The sequence below is a fragment of the Helicoverpa zea genome, chromosome 22 (genome assembly GCF_022581195.2).
Source record: "Helicoverpa zea isolate HzStark_Cry1AcR chromosome 22, ilHelZeax1.1, whole genome shotgun sequence".
NCBI lineage: Eukaryota > Metazoa > Arthropoda > Insecta > Lepidoptera > Noctuidae > Helicoverpa > Helicoverpa zea.
The window spans coordinates 7,617,361-7,639,873 of record NC_061473.1 but is presented as its reverse complement, the minus strand read 5'-3'; the positions used below and the strand labels follow the sequence as shown (position 1 = coordinate 7,639,873).

The window sequence follows — 22,513 nt, the reverse complement described above, 5'->3', positions numbered from 1 at the left end:
GCATGCGTGTTAGTGAGTGCAGCGTGTGATATTTTAGTTTCGGAAATTCTGTTGCCTATCTAAAACTCCAAGCAAGACATTTAATATCCCACTTGGTGCCTGTGTGGTGGTTATACCGCAACCAGTAGTCGCTAGAGCCTCGTCCGTTTTGCAGTAGGGTGCATGTCGGGCAGGTGGGGATGGCAATTGAGGTAGGACGATGTTGGTTTGCCCCATTACGGCCCCGAATTTCAATGTGACTGAATTGATTAAAAATGGTAGTGATGACCTATCTAGCTCTGATATAGCTGCTATTTTGATGAACTGTGCAGACCCCTTGCAAGTTCTAAGTACCTATATATAAAAGGGCTTCGGGATTGTTTGAAAGACCTACCGCGGTCCTGGTACATAATGGCCTTAAGAAGAAACATGGTGGGTTTTAGTCAGTTAGAAATCTGACACTCCCTCATGCTGCACCCACAGCGGGAGAAAAAAACAGCCTCCTCCGTTTTGGGAAGTCGGTTCAAAAGCACACGAAAGCGATGTACGAAAGCGATGTCGTTATTTATTTATTATAGTTATCGTTTTACTAGAAATGTGATAAAACTGATAAACATTAGTCATGCCTTTGTTACGACACGCTCTTATTACTGGTCAGAGGTCGCGTATGCTTATAATTATTAATTTATATTATGCACTTTAATAAGCAATTCATTGGTTTAATGTCGAGATAATTAGACGTCACTACAGGCTTCCCAATATCCTATCTGTTGATGGCCCCATTGTTAAAATTCCTATTTTCTAGGAAGGAAAACAAAAGATAGATAGAATATGGGAACGGCCGTTAAGCTGGAATGTTGTTGCCATCGCGTGACTTGGAAAGTTATAGTTTTAGACAAAGATGTTCTAATTGTTTATTTCTTCAAATAAAATAAAAATAAATTGATTATTTTAATCGGGATGACACCGACTCTTCTTTGTTGCTTTTCAATATTTTTAGTAGTCGACTTTTTGACAAACAAGTTTTTAATCCAAAATTTTTGGACGTATTCTTTTATTTAAGGTTCCAAATTCAGATAACATTTTTGTTAAAAGAAAAAAAAAATATTGGACGTTGTGGGACAGGTTTCATATGTAAGAATGCATTCTCGGTGCAAAATTGTGTAGATAGAATTATGTTTAATAAGTAAGTATTTATTAACCGTTGATGTAATCTATTTACGCAAATCGAAGAAATACTATAGATATACTCCAGCTCAAATTTCACGTATTTTGCAATGTTTATTGTGCCCGGCTTAAGTAGGTTACGCACGCGATCACCCACGGCCGAATGCCGATAAAATCCCAATTCATCATAAAAATACTTAATTCTAAGCTACTCACGAACAACAACCCCGCAAATCAATCAAATATGTGTAAATATGTGCTATTTTTTGATACAACAAATATTTTTTTCATTACAATTTCGTGTGGGAAGACACTTTTTATAGTTCACCTAATAATAAAACAATGAAAATATTTCTAACTTTGACGCAGAACCTATAAAATAAAAATACCATAGAGTATTTTCGTCTACAGATTAAGGCAGCAAAGAGGTAGCATCAAAGGAGATCGTGCCGTAAAAAAATAAAAACAAAACTGGAGTTAGCAACAGTCTGGCCACTGGGATCATTAAAAAACGCGAATAAGGGTGAACGTACACTGGTTACGAAACCTGCTATTATAAAGTATGTATCTACATGAAGAAACAACAAACTTTAAGAGTGTAGGTAAATCCTTAAAAAAATATATAAAACATCATTGGTTTATAGTACAGTACCTACTAATCTATACTGATATAATGAAGATGAAACATTTATCAATTTATTGTCTGTAGGCCGAAACTACCGAAACGATTTGAAAAATTATTTCACTGTCTGGGGCCCGATTCTCCTAAGTTAATAATGTCAAAATCGAATAGAAATCGAATCGCAATATGATCGCAATAGCAGTTTTAACCATATCGGGCATTCTGCTACTAATAATAGACCAATCGTATTCGATTGACATTTGATTGGTGTGCGATTGGTCTGCTATTTTGGTAATTTTGGTCTATACGGTAGTTTGCTGTACAATCATTTTGCAATCGTAAATCATTTGCAGACAAAGTGATTCATTATTGAATGACAGAAAAGAATAAAAACGTTTATTTCAAATAAAAAATAGCGGAATGCCACATACGCTTCAATCGTAATCGAGTCGGGATCGGATCTCAGTCGAATCGAGTCGAACGTCAATCGAATGTAATTAGGAGAATCGGGCCCCTGAAAGCTACACTCTTTTCTAGTAATTAAGGGTACATTTTTCCCCGTACATGCAGTAGTTCCCGAAAGTGAAACCGCGGGAACACGGCTAGTGGTGAATAATTCCCTATGGAAAGTTAAGAAAATACTTGAAGAGAAATCAAGTAGGTACTTATTTAAAGTACGAGCACTTACCGTAAATAGCGGACTGAATATTAAAAATGTCGTTCTTTTCAAACCTATAATAGCCAAGTAGGTAAGGCTAATGAGTCTTTAGTAAGAAGAAACTTCCTAAGTAGGTACTACATCTGGCCTAAAGAAAGCGTAACGGGTAACTAATCGTTTAGAAAGAATGAAATATCTATTTATAGTTTTCGTCAAACTATTAATCCTTCACTGTCAAGCAGATTATCCTTTTTCGAAAGGAATTTTCGAAGTGCAAAAGCACACAACGAGGCAGACACAACTTACACTGCAACGGTTTTACCAATTAGAAAATAAGTATTGAAAACAGAACAATTAAGTAACATTACAACTACATCATGAGCATCACCAATCGACATTGGATCGCTAGGTACCTATGAGAGAAAGTTGATACATCCTAAAAAACAAAAAAAAAACATAGGGCGCGCCACGACTTCAGTCCGGCGGAAAATTGTGGAAGTATTTAAGTAGGTATTTAAGCATATTAGGTATGCCGTACAATTTTTTTTACTAGCATAAAAGCAAGGCATAGGCACAGCCGCTGCATCTATCAGACTTGACTCCTGGAACCTTATGTTAACGTAAAGATTCGAATAGGTACAGGGATAAAACTTTCGTATAAGTTCTACTTAGCAATAATAGCAACGGCCGATAAATGCAGACTAATTCCAGTACCGGAGTAATGTTATGTTGCAACTAGGGCTGCCATCCATTTATCCTAGTTTGGAGGCCGTCCGGGGGTCTGGCGGGTTTTCAAGAAGTGTCCCGGACACTTTTCATGTAAGGAAACACCTCATTGAATTTAAGTATATGGTAATAGTACATGGATTAAAAATTAGGTCATTTTCTTTTTAAAAAGAAATCGTACTCGTTCAGGGAAAAAATACGATGTACCTACGCCAAATGTCCGGGTTATTTTAATGTTTGTCCGGGTTGTCGAAATGAGGGTTTTCTAAAATGGCGTCCACGAGGTGGCAGCACCGAGTCGTCAGGTCCAGATAACTGTCAAAGTGCTTATCTTTACTATGAATAGTGAACGATTTTAGTGTTTTTTTTTATTTTATAATTAAAGCACTGCATTATTGTTTTACTATTGAGGTTGAGTAAATAAAAAAAACTAAATCATATTGTGTTAACAAATTTTTCAACAAGCTTTTCCTTAGTACCAGTGATTTTTGCACCCTCTCTCTTAGCTCAATTTTTAGTTCGGAAACCTTATTCTGACCGTAGTCCATAATAAAATCAATAACACTTCCAATATAACAGAATTTCAATAAACAATAAGTTCGGACCCTACAATTCCATACTATTTGACAGCTGTTTGGACCTGACGCATACGAAGCGCCGCCTGGCGGCAGAAAAAATATCGAAAACCCTCATTCGGGAGGGCAGCCCTAGTTGCAAGTAAATGGTAAACTTTCATACCGATGTAGTTCGAGTTCAGGATGGGAAGGTAAATAGCATTTTCTCCATTACTCGTATTATCACTTGTAGGTACCTACTTCGAAGAACCGTAAAAGCTTTTATTCCACTTTCAAGCTTCACTACGCGTCGCTAAAGATACGCCTACGATTTGCTTATCAATAACCTCTTGTGATAGCAACTACATTCTTAATTTCCCAATATTTTACACATTGCTATCTAAAGTTCCGTAGTATGCAGACGTCCTAAAAGCATTGGAAAATGCGAATTCTAAATTTAAACGCGACATACCAAAGAGAACAAGAGTTTGTAGTCGTAAAAAGCGCATAAAGTTATCGCGGAGCCTTTGACGCGGGTCCCGCGGTATGCGAACGAACCGATTTCGTGATAGGCTCGACGAGGCATTTCGCTGTTACCTTCGCCTTTTATTCGAACGTTTTAAAAAGCTTTTACTTCTCATCCAATATGGTGGACATTAGGAATTTAGATGTCAGATTTATGTTAATGTTTGTTTTGCGAATCTATTAACATTATCGTTCGAATTTTATAAAAGACTTTTACTTACAATCACCACAAACCGCAGCCGCGAAAAACTTAAGCAGAGTCAATCAGTTTGATGGTATTCCCGGTACTTATAAAAATGAAATAATTCGGCTTGGATACGCAACCTACTTGCTTTCGCCAGCGGTTTCACCCGCATAAAAAAATGCATATATAGTCTTCCTCGACAAATCCTCAATATATAGTTAGATGAGAATATATAGTTTAGTATCTAGTATTCAGTAATTTGTAACATTATCGCGTTCAAGCAAACAAACTCTTCAACTTTATTATATGTATTAGTTAGTACCCCTAGATAAGTTTATGTCAAAAAACCATGGGCAAAACCGGGCACTAATGAAAATCCCATATGTTTTGCATACCATGGTATCCTCAGAAAAGCAATGAGTCACACGGGGCGTTCATGGGACGGATATGTCGTAGATATACTGGCCGGAACTAAGAACTGATAGACGTGGGAACATCCTCGCTATTACGAAAAAAATAGATTAGAAGCCATCACTAACTCATTAGTTAGCAATTTGTTGAGATTTGTGTGCTGTAGCAATGTGAAAAAAGTACAAGATCAAGATGAGAATACCGAGATAAATTACAGATGCACGGGTACTTAAAGCCTGTAGAGAAAGGACATGGGCTACTTTTTGTCTAGGTACGGGATGTGGTTCCCTCGGGACTAAATTGTACCTACTTAAAAGTATTTTTCCTAATAAGGCGGAATTGCTCGAGGTGTATCAGTGTATGGGCCACACGCCATACCTGTGCTTAGAAATTTTTGCAAGAAGAAACACAGACGGTGCTTACGGCCGATTCCAATAGTTGATTTGCTCACTGAAGATAGAATTTTGACATTAGTACATACAAGCAATTTCGAATTCCTATCTTTAGTAAGTAAATCCACTTGGAGAAGAAAAATTAAGAAAGCTGACCCCACTACAATGTAGGATACCTACATAGCAGGAAAGAGAGTAACCAAATCCACAGATAGATAGATAGATACCTAATTGGGAACGTTAATCTCCTAACTGCTAAACGGCTTACCTCTAAATATAACATAGATAATCATAATTTTTCAACGACTCTGTTTGTTCACCATGAACATAAAACTATGTTTGTGTTAATTCAAGTTTAGCTCAAGAATCTAAGGAATTCTACGTGCGTATGAATGGGTTTATGATTTACGCACGCACGGGATTTTTAAAGTTGGGATAATGAATGTGGATTTATAAAGAAGTTATTAATGTCTTTCCTGAAACCCGCCTGCTCTACAGGTTTTCTGGCATCGATTACAGGGCTTGTTCTGGTGTTTATGATGGCAGCGAAGAGTTTGTAAGCTTGTCGGTCTATAGCTTAAAGTAAATAAGTTGTTTTATAGTCTTTGGTCTATAGTTCCCTATTTCTTTAGTATCGCCCTTGTTGTATAGGTATATATTTTTTTTCTTTTTTTTATTAGTACTAAGCGAATGGAATCTTCATAAGAACTGAAAGCCCGTGAGATTGTAAGTCTAAATCAGGTGGCCATCTAACGGCTTTTCACTTGCTTATGTTGTCCCCCATATGCTCTCCTATGTACTAACTAACGAACATCGCCTCTCTGTATACTCCCTTATGTACCTACTTTCTGTATACACTCCCTCACGTAGGTAGGTGCCTGAATTTAATGATCATAAAATTCATTAACATTATCAGATAGCCCACAAACTTTTATGCGGACTGGGTCCTTGGGACCACGGTTACGGGGCAAGCGATGTCGTGAGGAAAAGCCTAGCGGAAAATCCACTAATTTGAAAGCACTACATAAGTACCTGGTTCATTTGTACATACATGTACATACATTTGTATGTACATATTCATTTCGTCATCATTCCTACTACCTACATATCCTACTTTCATATTATACTACTAACGTCCTAGTAAGTTTCTTTTCTTTTATATTTTTAGCAAATACCTGTTATTTAATTGTACCTACAGACAATAGGTAATGTCTAGTCGCACTCTTGTTCCTATATGAAACATACACAAATGCAAATGTTTAATAATGTTATGGTAAATTGTTATTTTTTTTATAAATTTTTTTCTATAGATTTAATCATTACTATTTTAGTTGTAAGTTTTATTTTATTTTGCTGTGCCCTACAGGGTCCACAATTGTACCTAGCTCTAAGCCTAATTGTAACACCTACTTTATACATTGTGGAATGCAAATAAATAATATGAATATGAATCAGTACTAACTGGGACAATGGGACTGACTGTACCTACATATTTACCTACATGCAGCATTTGTCTCAACCAATTAAATGCCTACTACTTAGTAGGTATTATGTTCCATTGTTTTCCCACACCATAAATAAGTGGATCGTTACAAACAATTTTCTCGTTGCATCTGCCTTCCATTATGTTATTATGCTTTCAAGTTTACGCGGAAACAATTCATTTTATTAAACGAGCTAGGAATATGTAAATAAATAAATTAACTACGATATCCTCATTTTAACTGCTCGATAGCGTACCGTATCGTAGTTCTCAAAAAAATTTTGGCGTACGAGTAGCTACACGGGAACTTTTTTAAAGCATCGGGTGGTTGAAGTGCTTGAAATTAGTATTGCAAGCCGTCAACAAGTTAGGCGAAAACTGCATCATAAATGCAAATGTTATCTACTCTTCCTGTGATACTTTAACTGAAACCTAAAATGCTGGATGAATTTTAATAAAATTAATGGTGAAGCTCGTGCTTGTGGCCTTGTTGCACAGTCAGCAGCACGGGTCGACCGATCAGAAGTTATCACTACATGCCATTATTTATTCAACTTTAGCAACCAGCTTTGCGATCGGATAAAAATATCTTTATCCAAACGAGTTGCAAAAAAAGTCCCCTGACTTTTACTGTCATAATAAATGTCAAATGTCAGAAGTCATCTGACGTGTATAATTTCATATTTGGGAAATTGAGCATATAAAAATATTCTTTCCCTTTCTACAACGCATCAATTATGTAAGTTGAAAAGAGATAGAAGATTAAGTTTGTTGATGTAAAAAATAAGGAAGGAAATCGTTCGTTGGAATAATGGAGAAATGCTGAAGTAAATAAACATTTTACAAGGAATAAATGTAATTTGATGCTAATATGGAAGAAGGAAACTCAATTATTTACGGCCTAGAGCACCAGGTAAGAAACCAACCTCACTGTAGTATATAATTATCCTTCTACAGACACTCAAATACCATCTTTCATATTTTGAATAGCTGGATTATTTCAACATTACCACTCTTACCCCGTATTTTTTATTTATATCATGTTCCAATTTTGTTCTAAATCTGTGTTGTAATTAACATAACTGAAAAATAAGGAATTTGTTATTTCTGTAGCAACATGGAGCAAGCAATATTACTAAATAATTTTACATACCAAAACACCTTAAGAGCCTTCTTTTAGGTGACTGGATCATGGGACTGATTCCGAAGGCTCCTACATTCTTTCTATCCATCCTCTGAACAAATTATATTAGTAAATAAATAATCATTAATTTTCCAGACTAGAGCTTTATCCCCTCAGTATGGAGAAAGTGACGCGATCAGATTCCTCATAGGAACTCAGAGCTTGAGGCCTAACTCCAACCAAATCCATGTTGTTGAATTGGAAGAGGATACTGGAGCTTTACATACTAAAGTAAGACATTATAAATATAATGTATATTAAATAAAATAATGAACTATACTATACCATACTACCTATGAAAAAGAGCAGATGTAGCAGTGATGAGAATGTTGAGATGGATGTGTGGGGTTACCAGAATGGACAAAGTGAGGAATGAGTATATCAGAGGAAGCCTGAAAGTAGCGCCAGTGACAGAAATAATGAGAGGTCAGCGTTTGTCGTGGTATCGGCATGTGATGAGACAGTGTGAAACGCATGCTACAAAGCGTGTGCTAAGTATGAATGTGGAAGGATGCAGAGGTAGACCGAGGAAAAGATGGATTGATTGCCTGAAAGAGGACATGAAGCAGAAGGGAGTGGATGTAAGTATGACGTCTGACAGAGAGGAATGGAAGAAAAAGATATGTTGCGCCGACCCCAAATGACTTAGGAACAGGGCAGGAAGATGATGATGACTAATTCATGTCAAGACATCTAGGCAAGTATGTTCCATCTTCGATCACATTTTTGCTGCCCGCAAGGTGAGATTATGGTCAAATGGCTGCCTATTTTCAAAAGAGTATAAACTGATATGGTATTAAAATTTGCAGAAAGTTATTGAAATTTTTTTTAACCTTATTAACATATGTGTTACCTATTAAATAAAATCACTGAATTGTGAAAGTTGTTTTTATTGATACAATTTTTACACAAGATAATACAATTTGAATAATACACTTAAAAAGTTACATGATGTCATCTTTCCTTTACATTGTCATTATCCCAATTTTATGTAGGGCTGATGCTGCATGTTTTAATCTTTACATGTCTGTAATAATAATTCAAGTGAACAAAAACTACGTTACAGGTGTTTAAACATGATATCGGTGAAGTATGGCACCTGCGTTGCTCACCGCACGACGCTGCAACCCTGCTCACTACACACAACTCGTATGATCCTGCTACGTCACAATGCACTATGGGCGTCTCAGTATTCAAGTTACCTACTGTTGAGGTAAAATATTTAACTTTTATGCAACTGCAGTATTTAACAACCTCGATGGCGCAATGGTCATCATGCCAGACTGCCGAACCTGAGGTCCCGGGTTCGATACCCGGTTCGGTCGACATTTGTGTGATGACCATGCTTGTTGGCCGTAGTCTGGGTGTTATGATATGTATTTATAAATATGTATATATGTAGCTATATGTAGTTTATCAGTTGTGGTAGCACCCATAACACAAGTCAATTAATAACTTACCATGAGGCTATCCAACCGTGTGTGAAAAGGTGTCCCGATATTATTATACCTATTAAAAAACTTCTCTCATACATGATACAACATTAGTTTACACCAATGGTTTCATCTCTCTCCCGAGGGAACTTCAGCACTCAGATAAATAGTAGCCTGATGTTTTCCCGCGGTTGTACCCGCACCCGCTGGGAACTGCTGGGTAAAATATAAAAAAACTATGTTACCTCACAAGTAATGAGTTACATTGCATACACGCTTCTAATGGTGAAATTTTTTTTTTTTTATTGGTCTGGTACTTATTGAGTTTATACATTTTTTTTCCTTTTTGTACTTATAGATATCAGAAAATGTTAGGAGATCTGGTCACTGGTGAGAACTTTTTTTAAACTGATGCAAAAAGGGGTGTTATAATTTTGACCACTAAGTATTAATTTCTGTAGCAATTAAAACGCAACTTACAGGTGATTCCTAAAGACTTGGATGACTTGAGCGCTATACAAAGCAGGAATGCGGACGATATGGAGCTACTCCTAACCATTAAGCCAGAGGTTAGTATAGAATTTAAATATGAAATTTTTAACATGTGCAGTCAACAACATTAGTCTATGAACATTATCATTGTAAATTACAGACGTTCCAATGTACGCAATATGCGTGTTAAAGTATCTACCTTAACACGATAACGCGCATAACGCATATCGCGAACATTGGAACGTCTAATCTTTACCTTGCTTTTGATGGACCTTAGACCCGCAGTAAATCATTGCACATTCTTTAATATTAGCTCTATATAGTTATTGGCACGAATCTTGAGCTCTGACCTACATCTGCGCAGAAGTGATTTATTAGCAAAGAACCAATCCCGAGTGACGGCTATGACGCGCTGCACTGCGGGCCAATCACCGCTTTTGCCCGTCCCCGCGCCTCACTTCATACCACAAAAGGGACCCAATAAATTACTTCTGCGCAGGTGAAGGTCAGAGCTTAAGATTCGTGCCGATAACTATACCGCCAATAAACTTGCACTACGAAATACGTAATATTGCAAAATTTAATTCATCGTCTAGGGAGCGCCTTAGAGTAAAATGTTCCGTAATTTGTAGAAGCCAGAAGAAGAAATTAGATGTGCAGAATGGCACCCGACGGACGCTAAGCGAGTGGGCGTGGTCTGCGAGGGCGGGGTCAGGGTGCATGACGTCACTACCGGCGCCGCCCTCAGCCGGGCCGCCGCTTCCGCCCGGCTCAAGTTCACTGGCGGCAAGTGGAACCCCCATCAGGGACATACGCAGGTAACTTGACTTGCTTTTTAAAAGGATTCATCATCCTCCTCCGAGCCTTTTTCCCAATCATGTCGGGGTCGGCTTCCAGTCTAACCGGATTCAGCTGAGTACCAGTGCTTTACAAGAAGCGACTGCCTATCTGACCTCCTCAACACAGTTACCCGGGCAACCCGATACCCCTTGGTTTGACTGGTGTCAGACTTACTGGCTTCTGACTACCCGTAACGACTGCCAAGGATATTCAATGACAGCCGGGACCTACAGTTTAACGTGCCATCCGAAACACAGTCATTGGTGTCTAAGATATACTTAGAAAGTACATACAAACTTAGAAAAGTTGCATTGGTACTTGCCTGACCTGGGATCGAACCGAAAAGGATTATGAACCTTATTGTGGATATCATCATCATCATCATCATCTCAGCCATAGGACGTCCACTGCTGAACATAGGCCTCCCCCTTTGATCTCCACAGATACCTGTGGATATAATTCGATTTAATTTTCAATAACAGGACATTGGTTTTGGATACCCACTTTTTAAGTAGATACAGGTAAGCTCAACTGTATTTACTAGCTTCCATCAGGGGTTCGGCCAGCCTTCTGCATTTAGGGAACTACTTCCCGCACCCGGATAAAAAGTAGGTAGCCTATTATGTTGACCTCAGGTTTCTGTGGGTGATAAAATAACAAACACACACACAAACATTCGCCTATAGAATTTATTTATTTCGAACTAGCGACCTGCCCCGGCTTCGCACGGGATATCACGGGTATTTCCCCACTATTTAATGGGTGTTATTATACAAATAAACCTTCTTTTTCAATCTCTTTTTCTATTTCATTCACACATAACACACACACACCCATGCACATTTTTTTTTATCAATAAATAATTTTGAATTCAAAAAATCCACATTAAAAACCGTTGCGTTGTTTGAAAGATTTAAGCATACATAGGGACAGAAAAGGCGACTTTGTTGTATACAGTTTTTCAAATCATACAGATAGACATGTGTTGCTGGGGAATTTGTTCCACCACTTCTTCTTTCCAGCAAAAACACATAGGAAGTGGTGAAGGGCGGGCGTTTTGGGGGCTGTCTTTTGTAAATTTGACGTTCGAAAAGTGTTGATTTTCAGCTTATTTTGAATAAATGACTTTTGATTTTGATCATTATAGTTCGGCCATTCAGAGAATGCGTTCCTGACACGTCGCGATTGAACTGACGACGTAACTACATTCATTGATTATTGATATAATAATGTTGTTTTAATGCTCCTCAATTGTTAAAACGGTAAACAACCAGCAAAAATATTTTTATCGTAACTGCAACGCCATTGCAAAGTTACGTCGTCAGTTCAATCGCGACGTGTCAGGAACGCATTCTCTGAATGGCCGAACTATAATATGCAGTGATTTACATGGCGTATTTTCCCCCCAGTTCGCAGTGCTACAAGACATGCACATAAAGTGTTACGACACGCGGTCAGACTGCAGCAAGCCGGCCTGGACCATAGACAACGCGCATACGCAACTCGCCAGAGACTTGGATTTTAATCCTAACAGGTAATTACATTATTTTCATATAAATAAAAAAAAAAACAAAATCAAAAATCGTTTATTCAAACTCGATTGCAAAACAGCACTTTTTGAACCTCAGACAAAAGAACCCCCTACACCACTTACCATGTGTTTTTGCTGAGAAGAAGTGGCGCAATACACTCCCCACCAACATAAATTGTCTGTCGTTATAAAACTGTTTATATGTATAGTTTTTTTTTTCATTCGATTTTGTGATAGTAAAATCAATGAAAAGATTATGTAAAACGTATATAGGTAGAACATAATACTAAATTATCATTATCTTTCAATCCCAAATTAGTATAGTCACTGACATAATGAGGTCAAAAAACTCTTACGTTTTTTTTTATAATCTCAACGCAAAATCTTTTGAACACTGTAATTGAAAAGTTTAAAGTAATTATAGCATACTTATTTAATTTTTGTTTTATTGTTTTAGGCAGTTTCATCTAGCCACGGCAGGCGACGACGCGGCTCTCAACATTTGGGACTACAGAAATGGGAAGGAACCTATATTCAGTAGGACCGACCATTCGCATTGGTAAGTCCTTTATAGCATCTACCCCTTAGGGCTTTTGTCGTTTATCGCATCAGCCACTAACCAAAATTATATCTATCGCATAGTTGAAACCCGCCCATTTTATTAGGCAATACCAAAAATCGTTGATAGATGTCTCAAAGAACCCGAACGCTCCGTTAGTTCACTCGTAACTAATCGATAAGACAGACGTGTTGCTGGGGAGTTTGTTGCACCACTTCTTCCCAGTAAGTAATAACACATAGGATGTGGTGAAGGGTGGGCGTTTTTGGGGCTTTCTCATGTATGTGCTGTTTTTAACACACTTAGCTGCACTTGTAACTATGTATTTAAGAAAATCTTGAAATCTCAATTTGACCCACTTCCCGGCCTTCGATTGGGATGAAATTTTGCATACGCTCTGAGTTCTGATGACAATACATCGCTAGCTAAGAAATGTAACAAAAAGCGTGTTTTTTAGTTTTTTTTAAACTATTTCTTTTTTAGGTTTCCGTACCCAAAGGGTAAAGGTTTTCGCTCCTCTGTCCGTCCGTCCGTCTGTCACCAGGCTGTATCTCATGAACCGTGATAGTTAGAATTTACACAGATGATGTATTTCTGTTGCCGCTATCACAACAAATACTGAAAACTAAAATAAAATACATATTTTAGGCGGCTCCCATACAAGAAACGTGATTTTTTTGCTCATTTAATTTTTTTTTTTCAGTCTACTTTGATAAAGTGTTTTTTTATTTTGTTGTTACGTGTTCGGCAGGGTGTGGACGGTTCGCTACAACACGTACCACGAGCAGCTGCTGCTGACGGGCAGCTCGGACGCGCGGGCGCTGCTCACAGCCGCCGCCAGCCTCTGTACCGACAACGACGATGAGAAACGCCCAACGCAACTGTATGTATATAGTTATCGGCACGGATATTGAGCCCTCACCTTCACCTGCGCAGAAGCGATTTATTGGTTTATTGCCTTATGTGTACAGTGCGCAAAGCGATCCCCACTTTTCCGCCGAGAGCTCAATATCCGTGTCGGTAACTATACCTACTTTTATACAAAGTGTTGATTTGCATTCGTGCCATATCGCAGGAGGAGGACATAAAATACGTAAATAATCTATTGCAATTACAGTAGACGGGAAATAGCTAATATGCACTGCTTTTTTTGTCATTGCAATGTCGTAGTATTTCAGAAGTAATACAATTTTATTTTATGAATGATCGCTGCTTATGCTTTGTGTTTGCGTTTATGTGAGGGCGCAACACGGTTTTAAGGCGCCAAGTTTAAATACGGCTAGATGACATTGACGGAATTCCGAAAAAAAAAAGTTACGTAACAATTTTTTTGTTGATTTGGTCAACAAAAAAATTGTTACGTAACTTTCTCTCTACGTAACTAACTACGTAACTAACTCGAGAATCATTAGCATAATTACGTCCTTGAATATGGCACGGATGCAAATCAACAGCTTATATACAGGAATTAATTTAAAGCAGTGCAAAAAAAAATGGTCCAGAATCATTAACATACCATAACAGAATCATATACCATAGCATCATCAGTAATTTGTTTTTTTTTATCCGCCTTAAAATCAGCAAAATATGGATACTCAACACTCAAAACTCAAGATCAATGACAGCCGGGACCTACAGTTTAACGTGCCATCTGAAAAACAGTCATTGGTGTCTAAGATATACTTAGAAAGTACATACTTTATAACAAGTGTTTCCTTAAGTTCACTCTATGCACTCCCCTATGTACACTCTATGAACCCCCTATGTATTTCCTTATCTACACTATGAACTCCCTTATGTACCTACACTATATGAACTCCCCTATGTATTTCCTAATGTACACTATGAACTCCCTTATGTACACTCTATGAACTCCCTTATATATTTCCTTTTGTACACTCTATTAACTCCCCTATCCCCTATGTATTTCCTTATGTACACTGTATGAACTCCCCTACGTCGTACTCTGCTCCTATTAGTCTTGGCGTGATTAACCTTCCTCGATGAATGGGCTATCTATGTCTGAAATAATTTTTCAAACCGGACCAGTAGTTCTTGAGATGACTTTCTCTTCAGCTTTATAATATTAGTATAGATTGAGTGTATGTAGCTATTTTGACATTACCTCTATCCTATCAGGATAAAATCTGTTTAAAAAAATGTTTTGTACTCGTACGGTAGACTGCACATCAGTGGTAACTATCATGCACCGTAACTCAATAGTAATAAGTACGATTTTCCTATAAAACTATTACCACTGACCCGAAGTTGACTGTAATTGTTTTAAAAATATTAATAAACCTTTAATTTTTCTAACAGCTTAGAAGATGGCGTCTTACAGTCATATGAGCAGCATGAAGACTCGGTGTACTGTGCCGAGTGGAGTGCGGCGGAGCCCTGGACCTTCGCCTCACTCAGCTACGACGCCCGCCTCGTCATCTCGCGAGTACCAAGACATTTTAAATACAAAATACTCCTGTAGTACCACGAATAATAATTGTACTATCCGCCAATGACATTTATGACCCACCTGAAGCAAATTTTCTTAGCACCAATCATATACATACTATATACGGACTAAAATTCGTCATATAGGTTATTGGTCGATAGTACACATAGATTTGAATATTGTATTATTACTTAGTTTTTTAATCATTCCACTGATAAATATGTATAACATGTAAGATATGCAATTAAATAGGTAAAAATAAAAACATAATTTATAAATATAACTTTTATTTACAACTAAAATCTCTCAGCGACCCTATTGGCAACATTTCTTAGATTACCATAAACTTTCGAAGGAGGTGAACCCATGATAAGGTTGCATATCGCTCTTCTTGCCAATGCAATATTCTGGTAACTGCCAAGGATGTGAATTTTAGAGTCTGCCAACACTATTCTGGTTTTAGTGACGTTCTCTATGGTGAATTTTGTTCTGCCTGCTTTTCCGGCGAGGCGACCAATAGCGCGACTGAGATGGTCACCATTTAGAGTTTTAACATCTTTTACTTCAAATGATTCAACAAATAAGTCATCTAATCGAAGGAGGGCGAGGGCGTCGTCCACTTCGAAACCATAGAGGAAGGCCTGTAAATAAAACACGTTTTTTATTCATTGCAACGTTTTTGAGCTAAGAATAAGGGTGTTTAAGTCTATTGATAAATAACATGCTCCTAGCACAAGGCAAAAGTTAATAATTTTTTGGAGGTCACAACTAATCTCTCGGCTTAATAAAATTTGAAAAAAAAAACTATGATTGCACACACATGCTGGTCAACCTGAAATTTCTAATATTGCCTTACCATATATACTATTTTTACCTAACATAAAAGCCAAAAATATAATATTACTAGCTGTTTCTCACAATTTTACTCATATCCCAAGGGAACTACCCAGGTAAATATATCCTCAGGCCTGGGATTAGTCAAGCATCCCAACAGCGAAACAATTTTCAAATCAGTTCAGTAGTTTTGGAGCCTTCAGGATTCAAACAGACAAACGAATATTTCCTGTTTATTATATTAGTTTCGTATAATATACTCATCATCATCATCATCCTCCTGCCCTTATCCCAATTTCATTTGGGGTTGGTGCAGCATGTTTTCTTCTTCCATACTCTTCTATCTGCCGTCATCTCACAAGTAACTTTCTTTCTTACCATATCTACTTTCACACAATCCATCCATCGTTTTTTTGGTCTTCCTCTTCCACTATATCCGTCCACGTTCATACTCATCACCTTCCTCACAACATGACTCTCATTCCTCTGCATCAGATGCCCATACCACATTTAGTATAATATACTACCTTAACAAAATCAGCAGCCTTCTGCAAATTAGCAATGTCCTTGGTCTCCGGTCCCACTTTGATCTCAACATTACGAGTCTTTGTGTTGAACCTCACTTGAAGCAGCAGGTGCTCCACAATAGGAGTGAATATTTTTAACCAATTCTCCTTTAATGGTGTGTATCTGTAAATGAGATAAATCATTTAGTTATAGTTCGGCCATTCAGAGAATGCGTTCCTGACACGTCGCGATTGAACTGACGACGTAATAACATTCATTGATTATTGATATAATAATGTTGTTTTAATGCTCCTCAATTGTTAAAACGGTAAACAACCAGCAAAAATATTTTTATCGTAACTGCAACGCCATTGCAAAGTTACGTCGTCAGTTCAATCGCGACGTGTCAGGAACGCATTCTCTGAATGGCCGAACTATAGTAATGTATTTGAGATAGAATAGCTTCTGAGTAAGGCAGAGCAGTGTTGTAGAGGTCAGATAGGCAGTTGCTTGATGTAGAACACTAGTTTGATGTAGACCCCAGCTCAGAATAGGCTAGACACATGATGGTATCATCATCATCCACTGCTGGACGTCCACTGCTGAACATAGGCCTCCCCCTTAGATCTCCACAGATACCTGTTGGAAGCGACCTGCATCCAGCATCTTCCGGCGACCTTTATAAGGTCGTCTGTCCACCTCGTTGGTGGACGTCCTACGCTGTGCTTGCTAATCCGTGGTCTCCACTCCAGCACTTTTTGGCCCCATCGGCCATCTGCTCTGCGAGCAATATGGCCTGCCCATTGCCACTTCAACTTCCTATATTGGTGACTTGGTGGTTGATGGTATATGTGATTAATGATTCAGAATCCTATATTCCATGTCAAATAGTTGTATGATGTTTCCAATTAACAATATTAAGGAATGTTAGTCATGGTTTTTTCTATATTTTTGTATCTCTATTGCCATTAATAGCTGTTAATAACAATAATACAACGATAGTAACAGTAATGATTCTGAATTAATAACTTTTGGTGTTATTTTTAATTTTAAGTAAATATGTTATTTATGCTGAATTGCTATTTTTACATGATTGCTTACTAACTTTATTCTGACTTTCCACACACTATTGCTAATGCATACGAACATCTGTTAAAATAAAATACCTGTCCTACGATATTTATTTTAGACTAATTTGAGGTTATACCTGTGAGCTGGTACTGGAATTTTTCGCATATTCTCTTTAGATTCGTTCGGTTCAGCATTCTTCTTCTTCTTTTTTGGCTTTGAACGACTGTGTTTAGCATTCCCCTGGATCCCGTTGTGTTCCTCAATTTCCATGCCATCACCAGATTCTGAGACTGCTCTTCGCTTTATATTTTTCAGCTTCACCGTCTTCTTAGCAGGCAGAAACTCATCCACATTTATATTAGTCGTGTCCATCTTCAACTCCTTTTCTTCAGTCATTTTGTAATGTTTATTTTTCAAGCGTATTTCAAGATATTTTGTTGCAAAATAAATTCTCACATGGCTTTTAATAGATGCACAGATTAAAAAGAATTTAATTTTAATGTTATTATTGTCACTTTGACGTGTATTTGTGCATATTGCCAGTTCAATTTACTTTTCTTTTTAGAGACGGGAATGTTTTTTTTTTATTTACATTGATATTTACAAAGATATTTTCAATAAATATCAAAAACTATCCTAGTAAAACAGACTGGTATACATTTAAATTAAAGTTAAAAACGAACTCGTAAACTATCACGCTTTTTCGAATCAATATTTAACAGCCAAACGCCATAGAAATAAATTACAAAACATTTTCCGTCACAATATTTCTGAAACATGGTATCGGTTTATTCTTTTTTCTTTTTACGGTGTCAACTGTAAAGGCACAACACTAAATAAGCTGCGTTCGTAAAATCGAAAATGTAGGAAATCCAAAATGGCAGTGATTGACAGCTGATAATTCGAACGTTCCATTTGTGAATGGTTATGTCACAGGGTTAATTTTTGTTATGAGTTGATTTGAAGGTAAGGATTTCGCTATTAAATCTCATTAAATAATGCGTTGCTTAACTGAAATCGAATAAAATATCTTCTATTTTAGGTATCGTACAACAGGAGATACCTCGAATCAAAATGTCGCTGCTAAAAGTCGGTGTTGTGAAAATCATTTCCCCTGGCCAGGGATGTAAAATAGCGGCATGTACGTTCGTGCAGAACCGCGGCATCGCTGGCAAGGCGCTCAGGGCTTCATTGCCGTGCCCGCCGCCGAAGCCAGCACCCTTCGACTACGTTAATAAGGACTACACCTGGTTCAGAAGTCTTTTCGACCGTACGACCCACAGGTTCGACGAGAACACCAAAGTTGTGGTCGTTGAAGGCCCTGTCGCTGTTGGTAAGACCCAGTTCGCGGCTGCACTCGCTGAAGACTTGGGCATGAAGCATTTCCCTGAAGCGAACATGGACATCCATTACAAAAGGCCGAATGGCTGTGATTTGCGTATGTTCGACGATCAGATTCCTGAAGATACTAGGACCTTCGATCATGTCAACTTCAACTTGACGCCAGACCACCGTCTAGCTGGTAACTTCCAGATCATGATGTACATAGCTAGGTACAGTCAATACATTGATGCTCTGGCGCATTTGTTGAACACTGGCCAGGGAGTCGTGTTGGAGAGGTCTCCCTACTCCGACTTTGTGTTTCTGGAGGCCATGTACAAACAGAAGTTCCTCAGCAAGGCAGTGAGGTCTGTGTACTATGAGCTGAGAGCTAACACCCTTGAGGAACTGATGCGCCCACATCTAGTTGTCTATTTGGACTTGCCAGTGAGCAAAGTAAGTATCTAGTTTTATACTCTTCCTTTTTTATTTTTAGTAGTGTTGATCATTATTTTTTGAACAGACTGTTTCTTCATTATATCATTTTATCTTAGTTCACATATCAATTTATTTTTACTTCATTATTACCTATGTTCTGAACTATATCATCATTATCTACCGAGGCCTTTTCCCAACTATGTTTGGGTCGGCTTCTAGTCTAACCGTATTCAGCGGCGTACCAATGCTGTACCTACAAGATGCGACTGCCTATCTGACCTCCTCAATCCAGTTACCCATGCAACCCGATACCCCTTGGTTAGACTGACGTCAGACTTACTGGCTTCTGATTACCCGTAACGACTGCCAAGGGTGTTCAATGACAGCTGGGCCCTACAGTTTAATGTTTAAGAATTTCATATAAACGTTTGTTCTTTTGTGTAGCCCCCTCCTCATAAAAAAATAAATTACACACACATTCACTGAACAATAAAGTGTATAAAACTCGCATAAACATGACAAAATCATACTGCACAAACTTAAAATCATTTATCCAAATTAGGCAAAAATCAGCACTTTGCAATCGCAAAAACAAAAGACACCACCAACCATTCACCATTTCCTACATGTTGTTTTGTGTATTTAAACCCAATTAAAAAAAATAATTTTCAATTTCCAGGTGCAAGATGCTATTAAGAAACGCAACCTGGAGCATGAGGTGAGCGGCCGTGCCCTTACCAAAGGCTTCCTCACGGAGGTTGAGCGTCAGTACAAGAACAAGTACCTGCGTGACATCTCTACCCACGCTGAGCTGCTTGTGTACGACTGGAGCGGTGGTGGTGAGGTCGAAGTGGTTAGTATCTGTACCTCAATGGTCTTTTCTATTTATTTATTTATTCTTTATTACACATTTAACAATAAACATAAAAATATTAAAGACAGTTTATGCACAACGGAGAGCTTAACCCAGAACTGGGTTCTCTTACAGCCAACCTTAAAGCCATAGAGAGATCTATCTATAAAAAATTATGAAAGCTGCATCTGTGTCAAGTTGTTTGATTTTGGCACTTGTGCTGATGGCTAACAAGGCCTATACAGGAGCAACAATGCCAGTAGCAATGTCTGCAAACAAATTGTGTTCCTGGTGACGTAGTCCGAGGTTGCAGTAACTGTCATCCTCATCCTTCGAGCCTTTTTCCCAATCATGTTGGGGTCGGCTTCCAGTCTAACCGGATTCAGCTGAGTACCAGTGCTTTACAAGAAGCGACTGCCTATCTGACCTCCTCAACCCAGTTACCCGGGCAACCCGATACCCCTTGGTTAGACTGGTGTCAGACTTACTGGCTTCTGACTACCCGTAACGACTGCCAAGGATGTTCAATGACAGCTGGGACCTACAGTTTAACGTGCCATCCGAAACACAGTCATTGGTGTCTAAGATATACTTAGAAAGTACATACAAACTTAGAAAAGTTGCATTGGTTGCAGTAACTGTATAACATTACAAAATAAATGTAGGAAAATTTGGCAAAGGTCTTATATAGTGCCGATAGTGTGGCAGAGGTATCTTTCGTACTTATTTAATGTATTCTCACAAAAGTTAATCCTTTAATTTTAAGGATGACTTGCACCATTATACTATAATGATAAGCAAACCATAATCAGTCGTGTATTTGCTGCCTATTGGTCAAATCACCAATTTGACAACTTCAAATGATTTATCGTTGTTAAATGGCTCAACTCACCATAAAAATCTTACTGAAGATCCTAACTTTTGTTGACTAAGTAGTGATGTTAATTTCCCTACACAGGTGGTTGAAGACATTGAGCGTCTGAACTTTGACCAGTACACGGAGCGAGAGGACCCCAAGATGAAAGACTGGCGTCTGCCCCGCGAAGTGGAGTGGGCCGACCAGCGCATGATCTATACCAACCAGAAGTACTTCCTCATGAACCTCTTCGGTATACCCAAGTTGGATGTCCCGGAACTGATCACCAGTGCTGATGATTCTTACGAAAGGCAGATTGTAAGTTGCTTGGCTACCTATAGACCTGTACAGATCTCCCCACCAAATAATTCTAACTATGGGTGAGTTACACCATTTAACTATAACGATGACCAAACCATAACCGGCCGTATACTTGCCGCCCATTGGTCATATCAGCGATTTGACAAGTGAAAATGGTTTAATTATCGCTATAATTAGGGTCAATTCCCACTGAAAGAGCAGCGGCGGGCGGCGGGCCGCGCGGCGCCGCACCGCGCCGCGCTCTTACATTTTCCGTGCTCTTACGGCCGCTGCCGGCCGCTGCTCTTTCAGTGGGAATTGACCCTTAGATGGTATACATATACATAAGTATACATAACATATGTATAAATTTTAAAAAGCTGTATCTCCTGTAGTTTGGGGGAGAAAAAATACTGTTAATGCTTGGCTGTTCAATGATAAACAATTCATTTTGTTTCCAAGAGGAACATTCATATGATGGTTGACGTCATCGCGGTAGCACCGGCTATCGCTGAAAACCAGCGCTGGGACTCTATCTCGTTTCGGGTCGCAGCATTATGCTGAGCGAGGGCCGTATTGCGCGCTTTAGGACGCATATTTTCCCTTAAATTTGTGTTATGTTCTTTTTATCTTTTTATCCATATTATGCTCATCTTGTTAGGGGCATTTATGCGTCCTATATTTTGCGCAATTAAACTGTTTTTCTTTCTTTCATATGATATTTGTTTAATGAATGACATTCAAATGAATTACAATTCACAGACAACTAATCCATGCTGAGAAAATACAAGTTCTTTAATGATATCTCTTTATAATAATAATGATTTTTGTCTGATTTCCAGGTAATTGACGCTCACCCTAAATTCAAGTACATGGAGGGGTACGACTCCGGGTCTTTGTTCAAGAACAAAATGTCCAAGTATACAGAATACGTTTAGATGTGGACAACTCTGTAGATTCATTTATTACTATAATATATTATAAATATATTTAAAAAGGAGTTTATATTTTTTTTAGCCTTAGACTTTTATAAATCAAATGCATATTCTTGACACTTGATTTGGGACCAAAATAGATGATGTCCTTTTAACTTATAGCAAACAGTAAGTAGATGTTTACTATTCTAACATGGGAAAACGCTAGGTT

At 38.1% G+C, this 22,513-nt stretch overlaps 3 protein-coding genes across 3 annotated transcripts; 2 read left to right on the top strand and 1 right to left on the bottom strand.

Moving 5' to 3' along the window:
• Window positions 1-7,384: 7,384 nt before the first annotated feature.
• Window positions 7,385-15,466, top strand: LOC124641595 (EARP-interacting protein homolog). Its single transcript, XM_047179738.1, has 9 exons — window positions 7,385-7,614; window positions 7,981-8,115; window positions 8,951-9,097; window positions 9,800-9,886; window positions 10,442-10,627; window positions 12,059-12,183; window positions 12,638-12,739; window positions 13,491-13,622; window positions 15,059-15,466. Exons 1-9 carry the CDS (start codon window positions 7,573-7,575, stop codon window positions 15,219-15,221), a joined length of 1,119 nt encoding a protein of 372 aa, XP_047035694.1. The 5' UTR covers window positions 7,385-7,572; the 3' UTR covers window positions 15,222-15,466.
• LOC124641596 (RNA-binding protein pno1) lies at window positions 15,459-18,103 on the bottom strand. The gene is made up of 3 exons (XM_047179739.1): window positions 17,737-18,103; window positions 16,550-16,712; window positions 15,459-15,829 (listed from the first exon to the last, which is right to left on the bottom strand). The coding sequence occupies exons 1-3, from the start codon at window positions 17,994-17,996 to the stop codon at window positions 15,485-15,487; spliced, it is 768 nt and encodes a 255-aa protein (XP_047035695.1). The 5' UTR covers window positions 17,997-18,103; the 3' UTR covers window positions 15,459-15,484.
• Window positions 18,104-18,433: 330 nt separating this feature from the next.
• Window positions 18,434-22,364, top strand: LOC124641594 (NADH dehydrogenase [ubiquinone] 1 alpha subcomplex subunit 10, mitochondrial). The gene is made up of 5 exons (XM_047179737.1): window positions 18,434-18,566; window positions 18,643-19,376; window positions 20,038-20,211; window positions 21,170-21,385; window positions 22,210-22,364. The coding sequence occupies exons 2-5, from the start codon at window positions 18,675-18,677 to the stop codon at window positions 22,303-22,305; spliced, it is 1,188 nt and encodes a 395-aa protein (XP_047035693.1). The 5' UTR covers window positions 18,434-18,566; window positions 18,643-18,674; the 3' UTR covers window positions 22,306-22,364.
• The last annotated feature ends 149 nt before the right edge of the window (window positions 22,365-22,513 follow it).

Coding starts and splice junctions, on each gene's coding strand:
- LOC124641596 (XM_047179739.1), bottom strand. CDS start 17,996: ATGACTGAAGAAAAGGAGTTGAAGATGGACACGACTAATATAAATGTG. Junction 16,713..17,736: donor ATTCCAGTACCAGCTCACAG/GTATAACCTCAA, acceptor TCTCATTTACAG/ATACACACCATTAAAGGAGA. Junction 15,830..16,549: donor AGGCTGCTGATTTTGTTAAG/GTAGTATATTAT, acceptor TTTTATTTACAG/GCCTTCCTCTATGGTTTCGA.
- LOC124641594 (XM_047179737.1), top strand. CDS start 18,675: ATGTCGCTGCTAAAAGTCGGTGTTGTGAAAATCATTTCCCCTGGCCAG. Junction 19,377..20,037: donor TGGACTTGCCAGTGAGCAAA/GTAAGTATCTAG, acceptor TTCAATTTCCAG/GTGCAAGATGCTATTAAGAA. Junction 21,386..22,209: donor ATTCTTACGAAAGGCAGATT/GTAAGTTGCTTG, acceptor TCTGATTTCCAG/GTAATTGACGCTCACCCTAA.
- LOC124641595 (XM_047179738.1), top strand. CDS start 7,573: ATGGAAGAAGGAAACTCAATTATTTACGGCCTAGAGCACCAG. Junction 8,116..8,950: donor CTGGAGCTTTACATACTAAA/GTAAGACATTAT, acceptor ACTACGTTACAG/GTGTTTAAACATGATATCGG. Junction 9,098..9,799: donor TCAAGTTACCTACTGTTGAG/GTAAAATATTTA, acceptor CGCAACTTACAG/GTGATTCCTAAAGACTTGGA.